The sequence below is a fragment of the Stegostoma tigrinum genome, chromosome 2, assembly GCF_030684315.1.
Source record: "Stegostoma tigrinum isolate sSteTig4 chromosome 2, sSteTig4.hap1, whole genome shotgun sequence".
NCBI lineage: Eukaryota > Metazoa > Chordata > Chondrichthyes > Orectolobiformes > Stegostomatidae > Stegostoma > Stegostoma tigrinum.
Window position 1 is genome coordinate 82,002,333 of NC_081355.1, and position 19,289 is coordinate 82,021,621.

Consider the following 19,289-nt stretch of genomic DNA (forward strand, 5'->3'; position numbering starts at 1 on the left):
CATATCTTTTTCCAGTTAAATTTTGGTTAACTATATATTAGTGTGGCAGTAATGAGCAAGGATTTTCTCAAGATCAAAAGGAGCAAATTTATTACCCCACAAACTTGAAGTTTTAAAAAATGCAAACAAACTCTGAAGCCCTCCAGAGATTCAAGTACAAAGTTAAAAGGGGATAGGTGTCCAATACAAATGGGAGGGAGAAGGATATAGAGAGTTCAGAGTCCTTTGAGTGCATTTGAGACTTTTTTTTAAATCTAAGACCATGATGGGTAATTTGGTTTCTATCAAGAGTAGCTAATATTGCGGTTATCTGTTAAATTCTTGCTTTCCAAATTTTTCTTTCCAGTCAGTGTTGGTAGATTGTACTTTTATTATTGAGATGTCCTTCCCAGGCAAAGTCATCTTAATGTGATGGAGAGGCTTGAGTGTTCCTTTAATCCAGAGAGTAATGCTGTCAGGAGTTCTCAACTCCTAGCAGGGCGGTACACAACAGTAAGATCAGATAGGAGGAACCAAAGCAGAATCTAAAACAAGTCCTGGGTGGCTGAAGATTCTTATGTAATATCAATGGCAGTGGCTGATGAAGGCTGCAGCAATAAGGAAATCCCAGTCATCAAGCTTACCTTGCCACTCAAAGTGGATCTATCTTTTGTCATGGACCATGTGTCTGCTGATGTGCAGTGTTATTCTCATGTTAAAAAGTGTCCCACACACAGCATCTACCCCAAAGAATTCTAGACCCCACCCACACAACACAAGCCCTGTAGCAATCAGGGAGAGGTGACAGGAACAGGTCTGAGAGGTCTGGAAGTCCCTAGCTTTGGACTGGCATATAGATGGTAGAGTCTAATGTCGCTGTTTTGTATTCAAATAACAACAGAAAGGCATTTTGGCAGGTATCTTCATGATTAAGTAGCCCTCTTCAGGATCCACTCCGCTCACCTCACACAGGGAAGAGGCTAGAAAAGGTGCCTTAAAATTAGTCTGTTCTATTACCAACCTGGCTGGAAAACCATATCCCAAAGGCTCATCTGCCTGTGGTCTGAAAATCAAAGTCAAATCAATAATGCAATCTGGAATGTATAAACCCTCATGGATAATGAGCAAAACAATCACCCAGAAAGAAGAACTGCCCTTGCTGTCAATGAACTTTGATATTGCTACCCTGCAGGAGATTCAGTATTGAAGTGCCAAAGTGTACACAAAGGGCAGCTGAAGGTAGAAGGTGATGGTTATACCTTCTGCTGGAGAGAAAATGTCACAATCAACCTAGGAAGCATAGAATTGTTTTTGCGATCAAGAACAAACTTGTCACCCAACTCTCAGAGCTCCCTGTTGGCATCAATGATTGCCTCATAATTCTCCATCTACAAATTGCCAAGAACCAGCTTGAGAACCAGTCATGAGTGCCTATGCTCTAACCCTTGATGCCATAGATGAGGCCAAAGAAAATGTTTCCTCCACCCTGGACACCATATTCATCAACATCATTAAGGAAGATTAAATTATCCTGCTTTGGGACTTTCAATGCCTAGGTTGGAAAAGATCCCTAAGTGTAGAATTGGAACGTGTAGAATGGAAGGAATTAGGAATTGCAACTCCAGAAGTACTCTCCTGCTCACCAAAATGTAAAACACAAGCTGGTCATCACAAACAATGTTCTGCCAAAAAGACAAGTTCAAGACTTCTTGGAGACATCCACGATCAATGCATTGGCCTATGATCAACTACGTTATTGTTTGAACCTAAGACCCAAGGATGACCTCATTACCAAAGCTATGACTGACTCAGATTACTGCTGGACATATCATTTGCTCATCTGCTCCTTGATGTCCACCAGAAGCAGGTGAAGACAAAAACATCTGTTTTAAAAAAAGCTCAATGTTGACCAAGGTCTCCACAAAATTCATGCTAATGCAGTACAGGAAATCTGGAAAGAGCAAAGACAGCTAACTTTTCATATTGTGGAGAAACCATTGGCTATTAGACTAAGAAGTACCAAGGCTTGTTCAACGAGAATGAGTACATGATCCAAGACCTTAAAGACAAGAAGAAGAAAGCTCTCCATACTTGGCAAGACAGTGTCACCATTGAGGCAAAGAGGAGACCTCATCAAACAGCAAAGGCAGAGTTACGAAAAAGAACAAGGGAAATCAAGAACGAATGCTGGGCTGAGAAAGTAGAAGAGCTGCAACTCCTTGCTGACGAGCATGACACCTAGGATTTCTTCAATGTCAACTATAGAATATTTGGACCCAACGCCCTTGACCTCAAACTGGTGCTGAGTTAAGATGGAACCATTTTGAGAGGCAGAGAAAACCTTAGCCTCCAGTGGAAAGAAGACTTCGGAAAACTCCTAAATGCAATACAATCACTGACGAGGATGTATTTAAGGAAATCCTCCAACTCCCCATCATAAATGATCTTGGACTCCCACCTAGTGTGGCAGAAAGAGAAAAAGACTTCTCACCTTGCTTGTGGGCTTATCTAGGAATGTACAATTTAGGAGAGGCAGGCCATTTGGCCCCTTGAGCCTTCTCTGCCGTTCAAAAATACCTTGACTGTCTGTCTGTGTTTCAAATTCCACATGCCTACCTACTCCCCATAATCTCTGATTCCACTGTCTAACAAAATCCTTATCTAGCTTAACAATATTCAAAGATCTTATTTTCACTACGTCCCATTTCAGACTGTTTTCAAAGTCACACAAAACTAGAGAAAACATTTCCCATCATGTTCCTAAAAAGATTGTCCTTTTTAAACAATGCCTCCAAGTTCTAGACTCACAAAAGTAACATCGTTTTCACGTTTAACCTGTCAAACCATTCAGGATCTTATACACTTCATCCATCATTCTTACGAGCATCCAGTGGAAACAACCCCAATCTGTCTGACCTTTCCTTGTAAGACAATCCACTTATTCCTTGCCCCCACACCTCCTCTCTCAGCCCCATCCTAGGCCCCAAGGTGACTTTCCATATTAAGCAGATGTTCATCTGCACATCTGCCAATGTGGTATACTGTATCCATTGTACCCGGTGTGGCTTCCTCTACATTGGGCAAACCAAGCAGAGGCTTGGGGACCGCTTTGCAGAACACCTCCACTCGGTTTGCAATAAACAACTGCACCTCCCAGTCGCGAACCATTTCCACTCCCCCTCCCATTCTTTAGACGACATCTCCATCATGGGCCTCCTGCAGTGCCACAATGATGCCACCCGAAGGTTGCAGGAACAGCAACTCATATTCCGCTTAGGAACCCTGCAGCCCAATGGTATCAATGTGGACTTTACAAGCTTCAAAATCTCCCCTTCCCCCACCACATCCCAAAACCAGCCCAGTTTGTCCCCTCACCCCACTGCATCGCACAAGCAGCCCAGCTTATCCCCTCCCCCCACTGCATCCCAAAACCAGCCCAGTCTGTCTCCGCCTCCCTAACCTGTTCTTCCTCTCACCCATCCCTTCCTCCCACCTCAAGCCGTACCTCCATTTCCTACCTACTAACCTCATTCCACCTCCTTGACCTGTCCGTCTTCCCTGGACTGACCTATCTCCTCCCTACTACCCCACCTATACTCTCCTCTCCACCTATCTTCTTTTCTCTCCATCTTCAGTCCGCCTCCCCCTCTCTCCCTATTTTTTCCAGAACCCTCTCCCCATCCCCCTCTCTGATGAAGGGTCTAGGCCCAAAATGTCAGCTTTTGTGCTCCTGAGATGCTGCTTGGCCTGCTGTGTTCATCCAGCTTCACACTTTGTTATCCACTTATTCCAAGTATCAATTTAGTAAGTTTTCTCTGAAAGGTATACACATCTGTATACTCGGCTGCTGAAACACTTAAAAGCAATTTTTGATTGTAAAAAACTTTGGGACTTCCTTAGAATTTGAAATTACATAAATGCAGGTTAATTCTTTGCAGTGAGACCTTTATCTTTATCCAATGTAAAAATCTAAAACTAAATTAGTTTGTAGTTTTTAAAAGGAGAAACTGCTGTTAGAGATTCAGGACTGTATAGCTTTTGTCAACATGCAGTATTCTGTAATATCATATGGGAAGCACCTGGCCTCATTCACCACTGATATAACACCACCATGCAGGAAGGAAGTGAATTCTACAGTGTCATTTTCCCCCAAACACATTTTTGGATATCAAACAATTGTCAAAAAACAAATGAAACTTTTTTTTGACAATATTATGTGGAACATCAGCTGGAACTTTAGAGTAAACTGATCAATATCAGATTGGTTCCAGTCATATGTGGCTAGATTTTCCTTCCCAATTAGTACAGGAAAATCAGATTAACCAATCCTTATATGACCAATGTGATATTGCCTGTTTTACACAATAAGCCCAACCAAATTGATAATTCAGTCCATCATTTATGTTAGTGAGAAATTGATCTCCAGCTTATGATGATAAGCACGTTCAAGTGCCTTGCGACTTAATACCAGTGAGCCCATACTAATGCCTTTGAACTAATGCATCAAAATTGTAGACAGTGAGTGTTTGTTTCCTCTTTTGGGAGAATATAGGGCCAGAGGACAAATTCTGAGAAAGGGATCACCATTTAAGACAGAGACAAGAAGATTCTTTTTTTCCCTGAGGGTAGTTAACTTGTGGAATTCTTTATTGCAGAGGGTTTCAATGCTGAGTCATTAAGTATATTCGAGGGCCAGACAGATTTTTAATCAATCAGTAAAGGAATCAGAGGTTATGGGGAAAAAAGCAGGAAAGTGAAATTGAATATTATCAGATCAGCCATGATTTCATTGAATGACACAGCAAACTTGATGGCTGAAGGGCCAACATCTTATGGTCTCATTGACGTTAAAATAATTCAAATTATTTAATTGTGGAAGAGGGGAGAACAGACTTGAGTTATGCTTATACATTCATGAAACTTCAGAGAGATGATGTTAGGAGATAACTGAATAGTAGAAGAGAACAGATGAGTTACGGATAGATTTTTCAAAGACAAGTAACCTAAGAGTCTCTATCCAGAAACTAAAATCCAACCTTAGCGGTTGACTTGTCAAATTATTGTGTTTGGCCACCAGATCATTTCCTCTGTGGTGAACTACCAATTTACTACCATTCCACTTACTTAAGTTTCGCCTGGAGGGGCTTTGTTTTTGTGAGTAGCAAATCTGGATGGAACTGTTCAACTTCCACCATTAAAGGACACCTATATTTCTGTTTTATATTTCCTACAGCTGGTGCTATTTAATTTCATATGTGTGCAACACTAAGTATGAACAACTTATAAGTTTACTATTTGTTCTTTTAAAAACAAGCTCTCAGTTCTTCAGCTATTTCAAATACTTGAATCCAATGACTATTTTTGTACTAAGAATAAATTAAAAAGTTTATTAATTCTATTGTCCAAACCCTGCCACCACTCCTGTCATACTTACAGAAGATTCAAAACTTGGAAAGGACAACACATGGCAACAGACATGTTATTTATCCACAATTATTTTGAAGTGCTTTTATAAGATGGTTCACTGAAGATTTCAGATTTTTTCACTCTACCCTTCCATTTTGTAGTGTATCTTATCTTTGGATCTGCAATTGGAACATTAGTTCTTATTAATTTCACTGGATGGATTTCAACTTTGAAATGGTTGGATGGAAGTATAACACAGCAGTAAGATTGATTTGGATGAAAATTTTGTTGCATTCCTGCTTGAAATCACAGATTTCCTATTTTCTTAAAATCTCCACTCATTCCTATGTTAAGCAATTCCTTATGTTTGGACAATACATTCTTTGCCTATACTGCTCTAGCAATGATTTATTTATGCCAGAGACCATCATCTGACAGATGATTCCCTGGTACTCATGACATGTTTGAATCAATAATCAAATAACCACCCCTCTACAATTCCTCCATTGCTTACTTCCATCTTCATAATTCTTTTTTTTAACATTAATTTTCCTCCTGCAAGATTTCAGCACTTCATTCACTCTGTTAAATTCTCCAAAAATTAAGGAAGAATTGACAAGCTACCAATTCCAAAAGGACATCTATGAAGGTATGGTAACACAGTGTGAAGCTGGATGAACACAGCAGGCCAAATAGCATCAGAAGAGCAGGAAAGCTTGACGTTTTGGGTCGGGACTCTTCATAGAAATGGGGGAGGGGAAGAGGATTCTGAAATAAATACCGAGAGAGGGGGAGGTGGAGAGAAGATGGATAAAGGAGAAGATAGGGTGAGAGGAGACAGACAGATCAAAGAGGTGAGGTTGGAGCCAGTGAAGGTGAATGTAGGTGGGGAGTTAGGGAGGGGATAGGTCAGTCCATGGAGGACGGGCAGGTCAGGGGGGGCGGATGAGGTTAGTGGGTAGGGGATGGGGGTGGGGCTTGAGGTGGGAGGTGGGGACTAGCTGGGCTGGTTTTGACGTGTGGTCGGAGCAGGGGAGATTTTGAAGCTTGTGAAGTCCACATTGATACCGTTGGGCTGCAGGGTTCCCAAGCGAAATATGAGATGCTGTTCCTACATCTTTCGGGTGGCGTCATTGTGGCAATGCGGGAGGCCTAGGATGGACATGTCAGCAGAGGAGTTGGGGAAGGTGCGCGGTGAGAGTTGAAATGGTTCACGACTGGGAGGTGTAGTTGTTTGTTGCGAACTGAGCGTAGTGTTCCACAAAGTAGTCCCCAAACCTCCGTTTGGTTTCCCGATGTAGAGGAGGCCAAAATGGGAATAGCGGATACTGTATATCACATTAACAGATATGCAGTTGAACATCTGTTTGATGTGAAAAGTCTTCTTAGGACCTGGGATGGGGGTGAGGGTGGAGGTGTAGGGGCAGGTGTAGCACTTGCTTCGGTTGCAGGGACCAGTACAGGGGTGCTGGGGCTGGAGGGGGTGTGGAGCAGACAAGGGAGTCACAGAGAGAGTGGTCCCTCCCGAAAGCACATAAGGGTGGGGAGGGAAAAATGCCTTGGTGGTGGGGTCAGATTGCAGATGGGGGAAATGTCAGAGGATGATGCGTTGGATTTGGAGGTTGGTGGGGTGGTACGTGAGGACAAGTGGGATTCTGTTTTGGTTATTACTGCAGATAGGGGGTGTGAGGGATGAGTTGCGGGAAATGCAGGAGACACGGTTGAGGGTATTTTCGATCACTGTGGAGTGGAAGTTGCGGTTTTTGAAAAAAGAGGACATCTGGGATGTTCGGGAGTGTGATGACTCATCTCGGGAGCAGATGTGGTGGAGGCAAAGGAATTGGGAATAGGGGATGGCCTTTTTACAGGAAGATGGATGAGAGGAGGAATATTGTATGTAGTTGTGGGAGTCGGGATTGGAGCGGAGGGCTGCACGTTCTGCAGGGGAGAGGTTGGAGTGGGTGAGAGGGGTGGAGAGGTTGAGGCGATCAATGTCTCAACAACAATTAGAGATGAAGAGGTCGAGGGAGGGTAGGAGGCCAAGGGGTGATGTCCAGGAGGAGGAGTGCATTGGAGGCAGGAGAAGCGATCAGTAGAAGGAGGGTTGGTCTCAGGATTAAAAGAAATAAGCACAGAGGCGGCAGAAAAACTGCTCAATATTCAGACGAGAGTTATATTCATCAATGTGATGGTGGAGGCGGACAAAGGTGAGATCTTTACTGAGGACTGACTATTGGTCCTCAGTAAGGGGGAGGTCTAGGGGGATGGTGAAGACTCGGCAGGGTTCAGTATTATTCTTTTGTCTCGAGATGCTGGCTGTGAAGGTGGTGGGCGGAGCAACGTCGGCGGTGGGTGGAATGATGTCGCCGATGGGCGGAATGAAGTCAGCGGTGGGCGGAGCGACGTCGTTGATAACCTACAACACACCCCCTCCTCCAGGACACCACCCCAAGGTCTTCTACCCTCCCTCGACCTCTTCATCTCTAATTGTCATCGAGACATCGATCGCCTCAACCTCTCCACACCTCTCACCCACTCCAACCTCTCCCCCACAGAATGTGCAGCCCTCCACTCCAATCCCGACATCATCAGTAAACCCACGGACAAGGGAGGTGCAGTTGTAGTATGGCGCACTGACCTCTACATTACTGAGGCCATGCGCCAACTCTCCTACACCTCCTCCTACCGTCCCCGGATCATGACCCCACCCTGGAGCACCAGACCATTATCTCCCAAACCATCCACAACCTCATCTCCTCAGGTGACCGCCCACCTACAGCCTCTAACCTCATTGTTCCCCAAACCCTCACCGCCTGCTTCTATCTCCTTCCCAAAATCCACAAACCTGACTGCCCTGGTCAACCCATTGTCTCTGCCTGCTCCTGCCCCACTGAACTCATCTCCATCTATCTGGATTCAATTTCCTCCCCTTGGTCCAGGAACTCCCTATCTATGTCCGTGACACCACCCATGCTCTCCACCTCCTCCAGAACTTCCAATTCCCCGGTCACCAACACCTCATTTTCACTCTTAACATCCAGTCCCTATACACCTGCATTCCCCACGCTGATGGCCTAAAAGCCCTCCACTTCTTCCACAGACCCGACCAGTCCCCCTCCAGTGACATCCTCATCTGTTTATCCGAACTCGTCCTCATCCTCGACAACTTGTCCTTTAATTTCTCCCACTTCCTACAGACAAAGGGGGTGGCCATGGGTACCCGCATTGACCCAAGCTATGCCTGCCTCTTTGTAGGGTATGTGGAACAATCCCTCCCGCAAAGCTACACTGGCCCTATCCCCCATCTCTTCCTCCGTTACATTGATGACTGTTTTGGCGCCGCCTCATGTTCCCACAAGGAGCTTGAGCAGTTCACCCACTTCACCAAAACCTTCTACCCCAATCTTAAGTTTCCCTGGACCATCTTTGACACCTGTCTCTCCTTCGTGGACCTCTCTGTCTCCATCTCTGGCATCCACATGGAAACCAATATCCATTTTAAGCCTACTGAGTCCCTCAACTACCTCGAATATTCCTCCTCTCATCCACCTTCCTTTAAAAAGGCTGTCCCCTATTCCCAAATCCCTCGCCTCCGCCACACTTGCCTGAGATGAGGCTTCCACTCCCAAACATCCCAGGTGCCCTCTTTTTTCAAAAACCGCAAATTCCCTTCCATAGTAACCAAAAATACCCTCGACCATGTCTCCCGCATTTCTCGCAACTCATCCCTTACACCCCCTCCCCACAATAATAACCAAAACAGAGTGCCACTTGTCCTCATGTATGACCCCACCAACCTCCAAATCCAACGCATCATCCTCTGACATTTCCGCCATCTGCAATCCACCAAAGACATTTTTCCCTCCCCACCCATATGTGCTTTCGGGAGGGACCACTCTCTCCATGACTCCCTTGTCCACTCCACACTCCCCTCCAGCACATCCACCCCCGGCACTTTCCCCTGCAACCGAAGCAAGTGCTACACCTGCCCCTACACCTACCCCCATCCCCATCCCAGGCCCTAAGAAGACTTTTCACATCAAACAGATGTTCACCTGTACATCTGTTAATGTGATATACTGTATCCTCTGTTCCTATTGTGGCCTCCACTGCATTGGGAAAACCAAACGGAGGCTTGGGGACCGCTTTGCAGAACACCTACGCTCAGTTTGCAAAAAACAACTACACCTCCCAGTCGTGAACCATTTCAACTCCCCCCCACACCCCCCAACTCCTCGGCTGACACATCCATCCTGGGCCTCCTGCATTGCCACAATGATGCCACCTGAAATATGCAGGAACATCATCTCTTATTTCACGTGGGAACCCTGCAGCCCAAGGGTATCAATGTGGACTTCACAAGCTTCAAAATCTCCTCTCCCCCAACCACATGTCAAAACTGGCCCAGCTAGTCCCCGCCTCCCTAACCATTCCTCCCACCTCAAACCCCACCGCCATCCCCTACCCACTAACCTCATCCTGCACCCCCTACCTGTCCATCCTCCCTGGACTGACCTATCCCCTCCCTAACTCCCCACCTACATTCACCTTCACTGGCTCTAACCCTGCCTCTTTAACCTGTCTGTCTCCTCTCACCCGATCTTCTCCTTTATCCATCTTCTCTCCGCCTCCCCCTCTCTCGGTATTTATTTCAGAATCCTCTTCTTCAGAAATGGGGGAGGGGAAGAGTCCTGACCTAAAACGTCAAGCTTTTCTGCTCCACTGAGCGTGCTTGGCCTGCCGTGGTCATCCAGCTTCACGCTGTGTTATCTCAGATTCTCCAGCATCGGCAGTTCCTACTATCTACGAAAGTGTGTCCATTGCAGAATAGCCAGGTATGAGACAAGGCTCTCTTGCTGACAGTAACGGGAATTGTTGGGGAGAAGCAGTCCTGCCCCAATGTAAGATTTTTTTAAAAATTACATTGCGATGATTCTTCTTCGGCTCACAGGCTCCCCTGAGCAGATCTGTCTGTAGTGCAACCTCTAGATCCTCAGTTAAGGAATATGAATTAACATAAAATAATTCAGCTCCAGCTCGAATGCAGTAGGCATCTCATGGCTTTCAGATATTATAGGGGGGAAAAAAGAGCAATGAAAAACTGCTTTAATTTTAACTCCCATACCACAATTCTTCTGGTGACTGGAAATTCCCCTCAAGAGTTGGAATATTTGCATTTTAGTTGATACTTCAAAAGGACATCACTGGTGACCACCATCAGTTTCAATACTATACATGTGCCTCTTTACTGCTGATAATAACCTCATTTTGAAGTCAGTGGCAAATTAATAATGCTTCTTTAATATTGCTTGCAGCTAGCTAGACTGTGGGCTTTTTAACAGTAATTTATAGTAGTCCAGCATCTGAATCAGCATGGCACTACATTAAATAGTTCTAAATCTTTTCTGAATACCTTATCATTCAAACAGATGGAAGAATCCTGACCAAAGTATATAGGCTGCATTTTGACAGGGATAGTTGCTGTATACGGTCAAGAAGTGATCACATCCAGAATGAAACACAGCCCAAGTTAGCACATAGTCCAGGGAATTTAGAGAGGTTATGGGAATAGAATTAGATCAACTGAAGCACAGGATTGGAAGCCCAGCACAAAAGAGAGTATGACATCACAGGAAAACCACAAGTTCACTGGTTGGTAATAGCTACTAACTTGACTATCTATTATAGGTGACTTTCAAATAAGAACTAAGTCAATAAAATAGAGATGCAGTGCCAGGCAGTGTATTGTACCCGTGCGTGGGAGCTAGTGGACCCCACTGTGGGTCTTAGTGACCACACCCATAACAAGCATTGATTGTTTGAGGAACTCTGACTCAGAATTGATGAACTGGAGTTTGTGATTTGAAGACTACTACACAAGGGGGAAGGACCTGGATACTGTTTTTCAAGACGCAGTCAAACTCTTTAGATTAACTGCTTTGAATTTGATCAATGTTCAGGGACGAGAGTGTGAGACTATAAGCAACACAGGTAGAGGGAACCAGGACGTAGTGCTGAAGGAACCTTATCTCTTGAAATTCTTGCTCCCTGTGTGGATGAGAGTGAGTGTCATAGAGAGGATTAGCAAACTGCTTACAGCACTATGGTACAAGGAGCCAATCAAGACAGGGGAAGAAATGAGAAGTCGGGGAAATAGACACTGTTCTCCGTGGCAGAGATCACCTGCCTGGTGCCCAGGTTCAGGATAGCTCATCTGGACTGCAAAGGAACTTGGGGTGAGAGGGGAAAGATCCAGTTGTTGTGGTCCACTTAGGTACATGATATAGGCAGAAAAGGGAAAAGAGGTTCTGCTGAGGGAATATGAGTAGCTGGGAAGTAAATTAGAAAGCAGAACCACAAAGGTAATAATCTCTGGATTACTACCTGAGCCACAAGCTAAATGGCACAGGGTCAAAAAGTAGTAAATGTGTGGCTCAAAAATTGGTGTGGGAGATAACAAGGTGTAGAGCTGGATGAATACAGCAGGCCAAGCAGCATCACAGGAACAGGAAAACTGATGTTTCGGGCCTAGACACTTCTTCAGAAATGGGGGGGGGGGGGGGGGGAAGAGAGAGAGAGGTGTGGGTGGAGGAGGTTCTGAAATAAATAGGGAGAGAGGGGGAAGGTGAATAAAAGATGGATTCAAACTCATGGGACATTGGCACCAGTACTGGGAGAGGGGTGGATGGGACCAGATTCCTGGCAAATCTCAGAACTAGAGCTGTGGATATGGCTTTAAAACTAAAACTTGGGGGGGGGGGGGGGGGGTTGGGGTTTCATTTGCATGGAACATTATGGTAAAAGTTACAGAGGGATGGGAGGATGCTCAGCTGAAGTTAAAGTTTCCAGAACAAGTAACAGGACACACAGTATGGAAAGGCTCAAGAATTCAATTTCAAGCACAGCAGATAAGGGATAACAAGGTGTAGAGCTGGATGAACACAGCAGGCCAAGCAGCATCAGAGGAGCAGGAAGGCTGATGTTTTGGGCCTAGAGAAGGGTCTAGGCCCGAAACGTCAGCCTTCCTGCTCCTCTGATGCTGCTTGGCCTGCTGTGTTCATCCAGCTCTACACCTTGTCATCTCACATTCTCCGACTATCTCTGAAACAGCAGGTAAGTAGATAGCTAATGAGAAAGGATGAATAAGGCTGTTGTACTTAAATGCATTCGTTATCGGAAACAAGATTGGATTGGATGGCACAGATTGAATTTGACAGGTACAATGTTCTGGGTATCACAGAGGTGTGGCTACAAGAGGATCAGGGCTAGGAACTAGTTATCCAAGGATATACATCCTATCAAAAAAACATGCAAATAATCAGAGGGGAAGGGTTGCCTTTTTAGTAAATGAAATTAAGTCAATAGCAAGAAGTAAGAAGGCATAGAATTTTTGTGGGTAGAATTGAGGATGTGCAAAGGGAAAGAGACCCTGAAGAAGTTATGCACAGACCTCCTAGCAGTAGTCAGGATGCAGAGCCAAAAATAAATCAGGAGACAGAAAAGGAACAAAAGGCAGGCAATTATTACAATAATCATGGGGGACTTTAATATGCAGGTAGATTGGGGAAAATCAGGTTGGTAGCAGATCATAAGAAAAGGTATTTGTGGAATGTTTGAGATTTCTTTGGAGCAACTTGTGGTAGAGCTCACTAGGAAACAGACAAATCTAGACTTGGTGCTGTGTAATGAGGCAAACTTGACTAGGGAGCTTAAGGTTAGGGAACCCCTAGGCGACAGTGACCATAACATGATAAACTGCAGGTTGAATTCCAAGGAGGAGAAACTGGAATCAGATGTAACAGTAAGTGAAGGTAACTGCAAAGACACGAGGGAGGAGCTGGTCAGAGATAAGTGGAAAGGAAGCCCATCAGGGAAGACAGTGGAGCAGCAATGGCAGGAATTTCTGAAGGTAATTCAGGAAGCATGGTACAGCAATCATCCCAAGGAAGAAAAAAAAACGTACTAAAGGGAGGACAAGATGGCGATGGTTGACAAGGGAAGTGAGGGCCAGTATAAAAGCAAAAAACACAAAGCATACAATGTAGTGAAGATGAGTGGAAAGCTAGAGTATTGGGAAGCCTTTTAAAAACTACAATAGGACAATTAAAAAACAAATAAGGGGAGAAGATGGAATATGAGGCTAAGCTAGCTAGTAATATAAAAGAAGTTTACAAGAGTTCTTTTAGATATCTAAGAGAAAGACATTTTCCACTGGACCACTGAAGAAGGGTCTAGGCCTGAAACATCAGCTTTCCTGCTCCTCTGATGCTGCTCGGCCTGCTGTGTTCATCCAGCTCTACACCTTGTTATCTCAGATTCTCCAGTTCCTACTATCTCTGAAGTAGTATTAATTGGGAACTGAACAGGTATGTTGCTTTTGTCTTCATAGTGGAAGACACCAGTCGTAAACCAGAACTTCAAGAGTCAAAGAGCAGATGTGAGCATAGTGGCCATTGGTAAGGAGCAGGGTTAGAGAAGCTGAAAGGTCTAAAGGTAGATACATCATGGACTAATGTAGACAAAACAGGAGACTGGAAGAACACAGCAAGCAAGGCAGCATCTGGAGGAAAGGTGCAGTCAGTGACTTGGGTATCACTTGAAAGGATTGAAGAAGGGTGATGCCCGAAATGTTGACTGCTCCTTTCCTCCAGATGCTGCATGGTCTTGTGTTCTTCCAGCTTCGTGTTTATCTACCTTGGGTCTCAGCATCTGCAGTGTTTTTGTCTCAAATCATGGACCAGATAGGCTGCAACAGGGGATTCTGAAAAGAGATAGCTGAGGAGATTGTGAAGGCATTGGTGGTGATCTTTCAGGAAGTACTGGAGTCAGGGAGGGTCCAAGGGAACTGAAAAATGGCTAATGTAACATCTGTTTAAAAGGGACAAAGAAGAAGACAGGAAATTACAGACCAGTTAGCCTGACCTTAGTCATGGTAAGAGTCCATTATTAAGAACAAGACTGTGAAGTATTTGGAAGTGCATGGTAAACTAGAGCTGAGACAACACAGCTTTATCAAGGGGAGGTCATGCCTGACAAATATTTTAGAGGTTTTGTTTTAGGAAATAATGAGTAAGTTAGACAAAGGAGAGCCAGTGGATATGATCTATTTGGATTTCTAGAGAGTCTTTCACAAAGTGCCACAAAGGAGGCTGCTAAATAAGGCTCCATTGTCAGGGGCAAGGTACTGGCATGGATAGTGGATTGGTTGACTGGCAGCATGCAGAGAGTGTGGTTACGGGACCTTCCTGAGGATGGCAGCTGGTGACTAGTGAAGTTCCACAGGAGTCAGTGTTGGGACCACAATTATTCACATAATGCATTATCAATTAGGATGAAAGAACCAAGGTAATTGTTACTAAGTTTTCAGATTACACAAAGACAGGTGGAGGGGATAGGTAGTGTTGAGGAAGCAAGCAGGTTGCAGAAGGACTTGGACAGGCTAGGAGAGTGGGCAAAGAAGTGACAGATGGAGTAAAAGGGTAGAAATTTTAAGGTACACACTTTGCTCATTAGAATAAACTGGGAAAAGCTTTTCTAAACTGGGAGAAGCACAAGGGGATGTAAGAGTCCCAGTTCAAGATTCTCTTAAGGTTAACATACAGGTCTAGTTGGCCATTAGGAAAGAAAATGCAATGTTAGCAATCATTTCAAGAGGGCTGGAATAGAAGAGCAGGGATGTACTACTGAGATTGCAGAAGACTCTGGTCAGGCAGCATTTGGAATATTGAGCACTGTTTGGAGCCCCACAACAAAGGAAGGATGTGCTGGAGTTGGAGGAGATCCATTGGAGGTTTACAAGAATGATTCCAGGAATTAAAGGCTTGTCATAGGAGGATTCTTTGTCTGTACTCGGAGTTTAGAAGGATCTCACTGAAACTTAACAGAATAACACTAAGTCTGGATAGAATGGACATGGAGAAGGCTTTTCCATCAGTAGGACAGACTAGGACCCAAGGGCACAGTCTCAGAGTGAAGAGATGACCTTTTACAATAAAGAAAGAATTTCTTCAGCCAGAGGATGGTGCATCTCTGGAACTCATTGCCATAGAAAGCTGCGACGGCCAAGTCATTAAGTGTTTTTAAGATGAGATAGATAGATTCTTGATTAGCAAGGAGATCGAGGGTTACACAGAGAGGGCAGAAGAATGGGGTTCAGAAACATAGCCACAATCAAATAGTGGATAGGCTGAACTGCCCAATTCTGCTCCTTATATTTTATTGTCTTGAAGTCTAGGGACAGACTGAAGGATTTCTGAGAAGAAACCCAGCAGTTTGACAGATTCCTGCCCTAATATCAGCCGACTTGATAGTCTTGGTTTCCAGTTGGAGGCACACAGATATGCTGGAGTAGGCAGCATTTCTAGGTACGTTTCCTTGTTGCTGATCATTGGAATAGAAAATCAGATTCCTGATCCAGGTTGAGGGTGGGAGAATCCAGTAACACTTACATTCTATCGAGCTGTCCTGACTGTCCATTAGCTGCTATGTTCCCAAGGCTTAAAAAAAACCTAACTGGCCATAGTCAAACCTGAAAACCAGGTAAAATCAGAAGCTGCCAGACACATTGAATTATTTAATTTGATGACATGCCTTGGGGAAGGGGCAAAGATTGGCTGATTGCCTTTTGTCACACCGCTGTTCAACGCAAAAGTAGATGGACTGGAGGCAGATTGGGAGCTGCAGGAGATTTATATATACTGTTGACAGTACACAGATTTAAAGATTATGAGGAATTGGAAGATATGAATTATTTGGACATTTTCTGGGTTAAACAGGGTTGAGGTCAACAGTTTAAATGTGTGCAGTAAACCACCTGCTGTGTACAGAAAAATCGTGTGACTGTGTACAACAGCTAAGTAAAACTTTCAAGGAGATAAACTCTCTTAAATTTAAACATTCTTCAAGTTTAAATTGTTAAAACCTGGCATGGACAAGTTGGGCTGAAGGGCCTACTTTCATGCTGTAGACCTCTGACTCTAAATGGAATTATTGCCTTAATGCTTTTAAAAAGACAAGAAGCCTCTATTTTAAAAAGCATACTTTTAAAAAGACAAGAGGCCTCTATTCAAACAGCTGCCTTACTTACAATCCTTTCTGGACATAGAATTCTGTTTGATATACCCACGGAGTCAGTCAAGGCGACATTCCGAATGGTAAGCCTTTTCTCAGAAGTTGTTCCCAGGAGCCTGACAGAGCTTCCAAATACCGGTATTTCTAACCTTGTAAAATCCAACAGTGGACTGTGACCAATTACCAAAGATTCAAATCCAGGCAGACTGCATTCAGAACGGAAGTACTATCAATCTGTGGCTGGACTTGGTGGACTTGAGAAGCCATCACTTTCTACCTTTGTTTCCTGACCTTCGTTCAAAAGGGGATTTGTTTTATTTCTGGATTACAGTTTAGGTATTCACCAGTGTTTGTCACTTGCCTTAAAAATAAATTTTGTTCAACTTAAACAGGTTATTTTGAGTCCATTAAAGAAGCCTGTGAATGTCTCTTATTTTGGATAGCTGTACAAAAGGGGAGAAAAATGACTATTTCTGTAATTGAATCAACACATTTATACTGATGGTTCAACTGCTGAAGTAGTCGGGGTTGATAATCATCACAGGTATGACAATATTGCCTTTTAACATCTCACATGATCCCAACATAACTGTTTGAGAAGTAAGATTTATCACTCAGAACTTAAAGCAGGAAGTGTAAATTTGAATAACTCATTTAAATACGAAATCATGTACAATGAGCAAAATAAAGAGAACACAACAAAAGGTGGAAATGAGAGAAAGAGAGAAGAAACAGAGACATAAAAAAGGTAATTAAAAACAAGTTTATTTTCCAAGTTCAATTAAGTATAGAAATCAGAAGGTACAGATCTATAAACCTATAGGAGTTAATTTTCAATGCCATGGAGATTTTACTCACCCCATGAATGGCCAAGTGTTAACATTTCTGGCACATATACAGTACAGTAAATAGGTACTATTATACACCTTGTGGGTAATAGGCTAAGTACCGCTGGTAGCCTAACAATTATTCTTACCACAAAATCCCAGCATAAGAAGCTAACAGCTTTTGAGTGTAATAGCAGGGCACAGCACAACTAAAATAATTTCACATGACAGGGTATTTCTAATGCAGAATCATTCTTAAGTTTAGTTCATGACTATAATAGTAGCTGCAACTTTTCACATGGAATCTGTTGCTTCTCACATTAGACAGCCATATAAATTGAATAATGTGACACATAAGAAGGTGAAAACAATCCATATAGTAAATAGGGCATTTTATGATGACAAAGTCACAACTGAGACATTTAGATCCATTGTCATGTGATATTATTATGAAGCAAATTCCATTGTTTGACAGCATTTTTCAATGGTCAAAAGAAAATGAACAGACAGTCAGAAAACAAAATCATCGTTGTTATAATGGTCTATTTAGATAGAACTGCATTTTGTATAATATATCCACATGCCAGAATGGAGTTATTGTGGTCTATTATATGAGCAGTTAGATTCTACCAACCACCAATACAAAAGACTCAATAATCATATGAAATATTGCTAAAGTCATGAATAAGAAATTTCATAGCAGAATCTGGGCATATAGTAACACATGCCAGAGATACAAGTAGTTTTTAATGTTTAGTCCCTTCCTATCTCAACACCATAACATCACATTCCAGAAGACAAAGTGAGAATGGTTTAGGCCAGGACATTGATATGAACACCTACAGATGACAAGTTTTATTTTGAAATGTTTAAGCCCCTTTGTAACATCATGTTTCCATGTAGACATCAAAATTTCTGACAAAATGGACAGGTACACAATGACAAGGGTCAGCACCGAGAAAACTTGATCATGACGTGGTAGGTATGATATCAGTATAATTGCCAGGATAACTTCCCACTTTGCATTGCATGTCTTTATTTACACGTGTATTTACTTAAAAGAAGAAGACAGGTGTCCTTCCTGTACCTTGCAGAACTAAAAAAAGTGATTGGGACTCTTAGTTCAAAATCACTTTTGCCTAAATTAAGTGCATCACTCTTCTTGTACAGACATTAGTTGTTATTCAAACAACCTTCTGGCTGAGATTCACAATTAACAGAATATGAGCAACTCAATTGTTGGAGGAAGTTACTTGTTAAAATAAATCAAGACCTAATCAATTGACACACTAAATTGCAATGTTTGGAATGGCCGGTAATTATACGCAATGAGCAGCAATAAATGTTTAGGAATCAGAAAGTACAGAGTTTTCAAGAGTAAAATCATACCAGAAATTTGCTACATTTTCATTCATATTCTTTGGTAGATGTAAGTTGGCTGAGAAATCATGAAAACTGGCCTGTAACATCAGAATATGAGGGGCTAATGTGAATGGCACGTCACTGAGAAGCTCTGCAGTTACAGGAGAGCTTTCTAATGTTTGTTTCATCTGCTGAGCAGTCCATGTTCCATCTGTTCGTACTGGATATAAATTTGTCGATTCTCTCTGAGAATAGGAAGGAAAAATAATTACATATTCACAATAAAGTCCATGTGCAGTTCTGAAACATTCCTATCTAGTCACCCAAACTGACAGTCAAACTCAATGTATTGTCAAAATTAATCCATGATTCTTTCAGTCAATTTAACAGCTATACATGTATAATATGCTGTTTTTGAGGTAGCTCTCCTTTGGGCATTTCACTCAATAGGATAGATTGGACAAGTGTTTCATGAAATGTAGTCGAGTTGCAACACTCCCAGGTGTCCCAGTTATTAATTTGATTAATGGAAAAAATCAAGAGATCTGTAAATCAGCTGGCTGACCTATGCATCCAATTGGCCCATCATTCCTGTTGTTGAGTCAGTATTACAAGTTGCATGTCCAAACTTTGGCTGTTCAGAAA

At 43.1% G+C, this 19,289-nt stretch overlaps 1 protein-coding gene across 2 annotated transcripts in view; it reads right to left on the reverse strand.

Annotated features, from left to right (window-relative positions):
* Window positions 1–17,199: 17,199 nt before the first annotated feature.
* umad1 (UBAP1-MVB12-associated (UMA) domain containing 1) overlaps window positions 17,200–19,289 on the reverse strand; it is an 83,037-nt gene continuing 80,947 nt past the window's right edge. For both annotated transcript variants that reach the window (XM_059655014.1, XM_059655013.1), the window contains exon 4: window positions 17,200–18,889. In XM_059655014.1, the coding sequence (XP_059510997.1) occupies window positions 18,629–18,889 (261 nt within the window). In that variant the 3' untranslated portion in view covers window positions 17,200–18,628. The remainder of the gene's footprint in view (window positions 18,890–19,289) is intronic.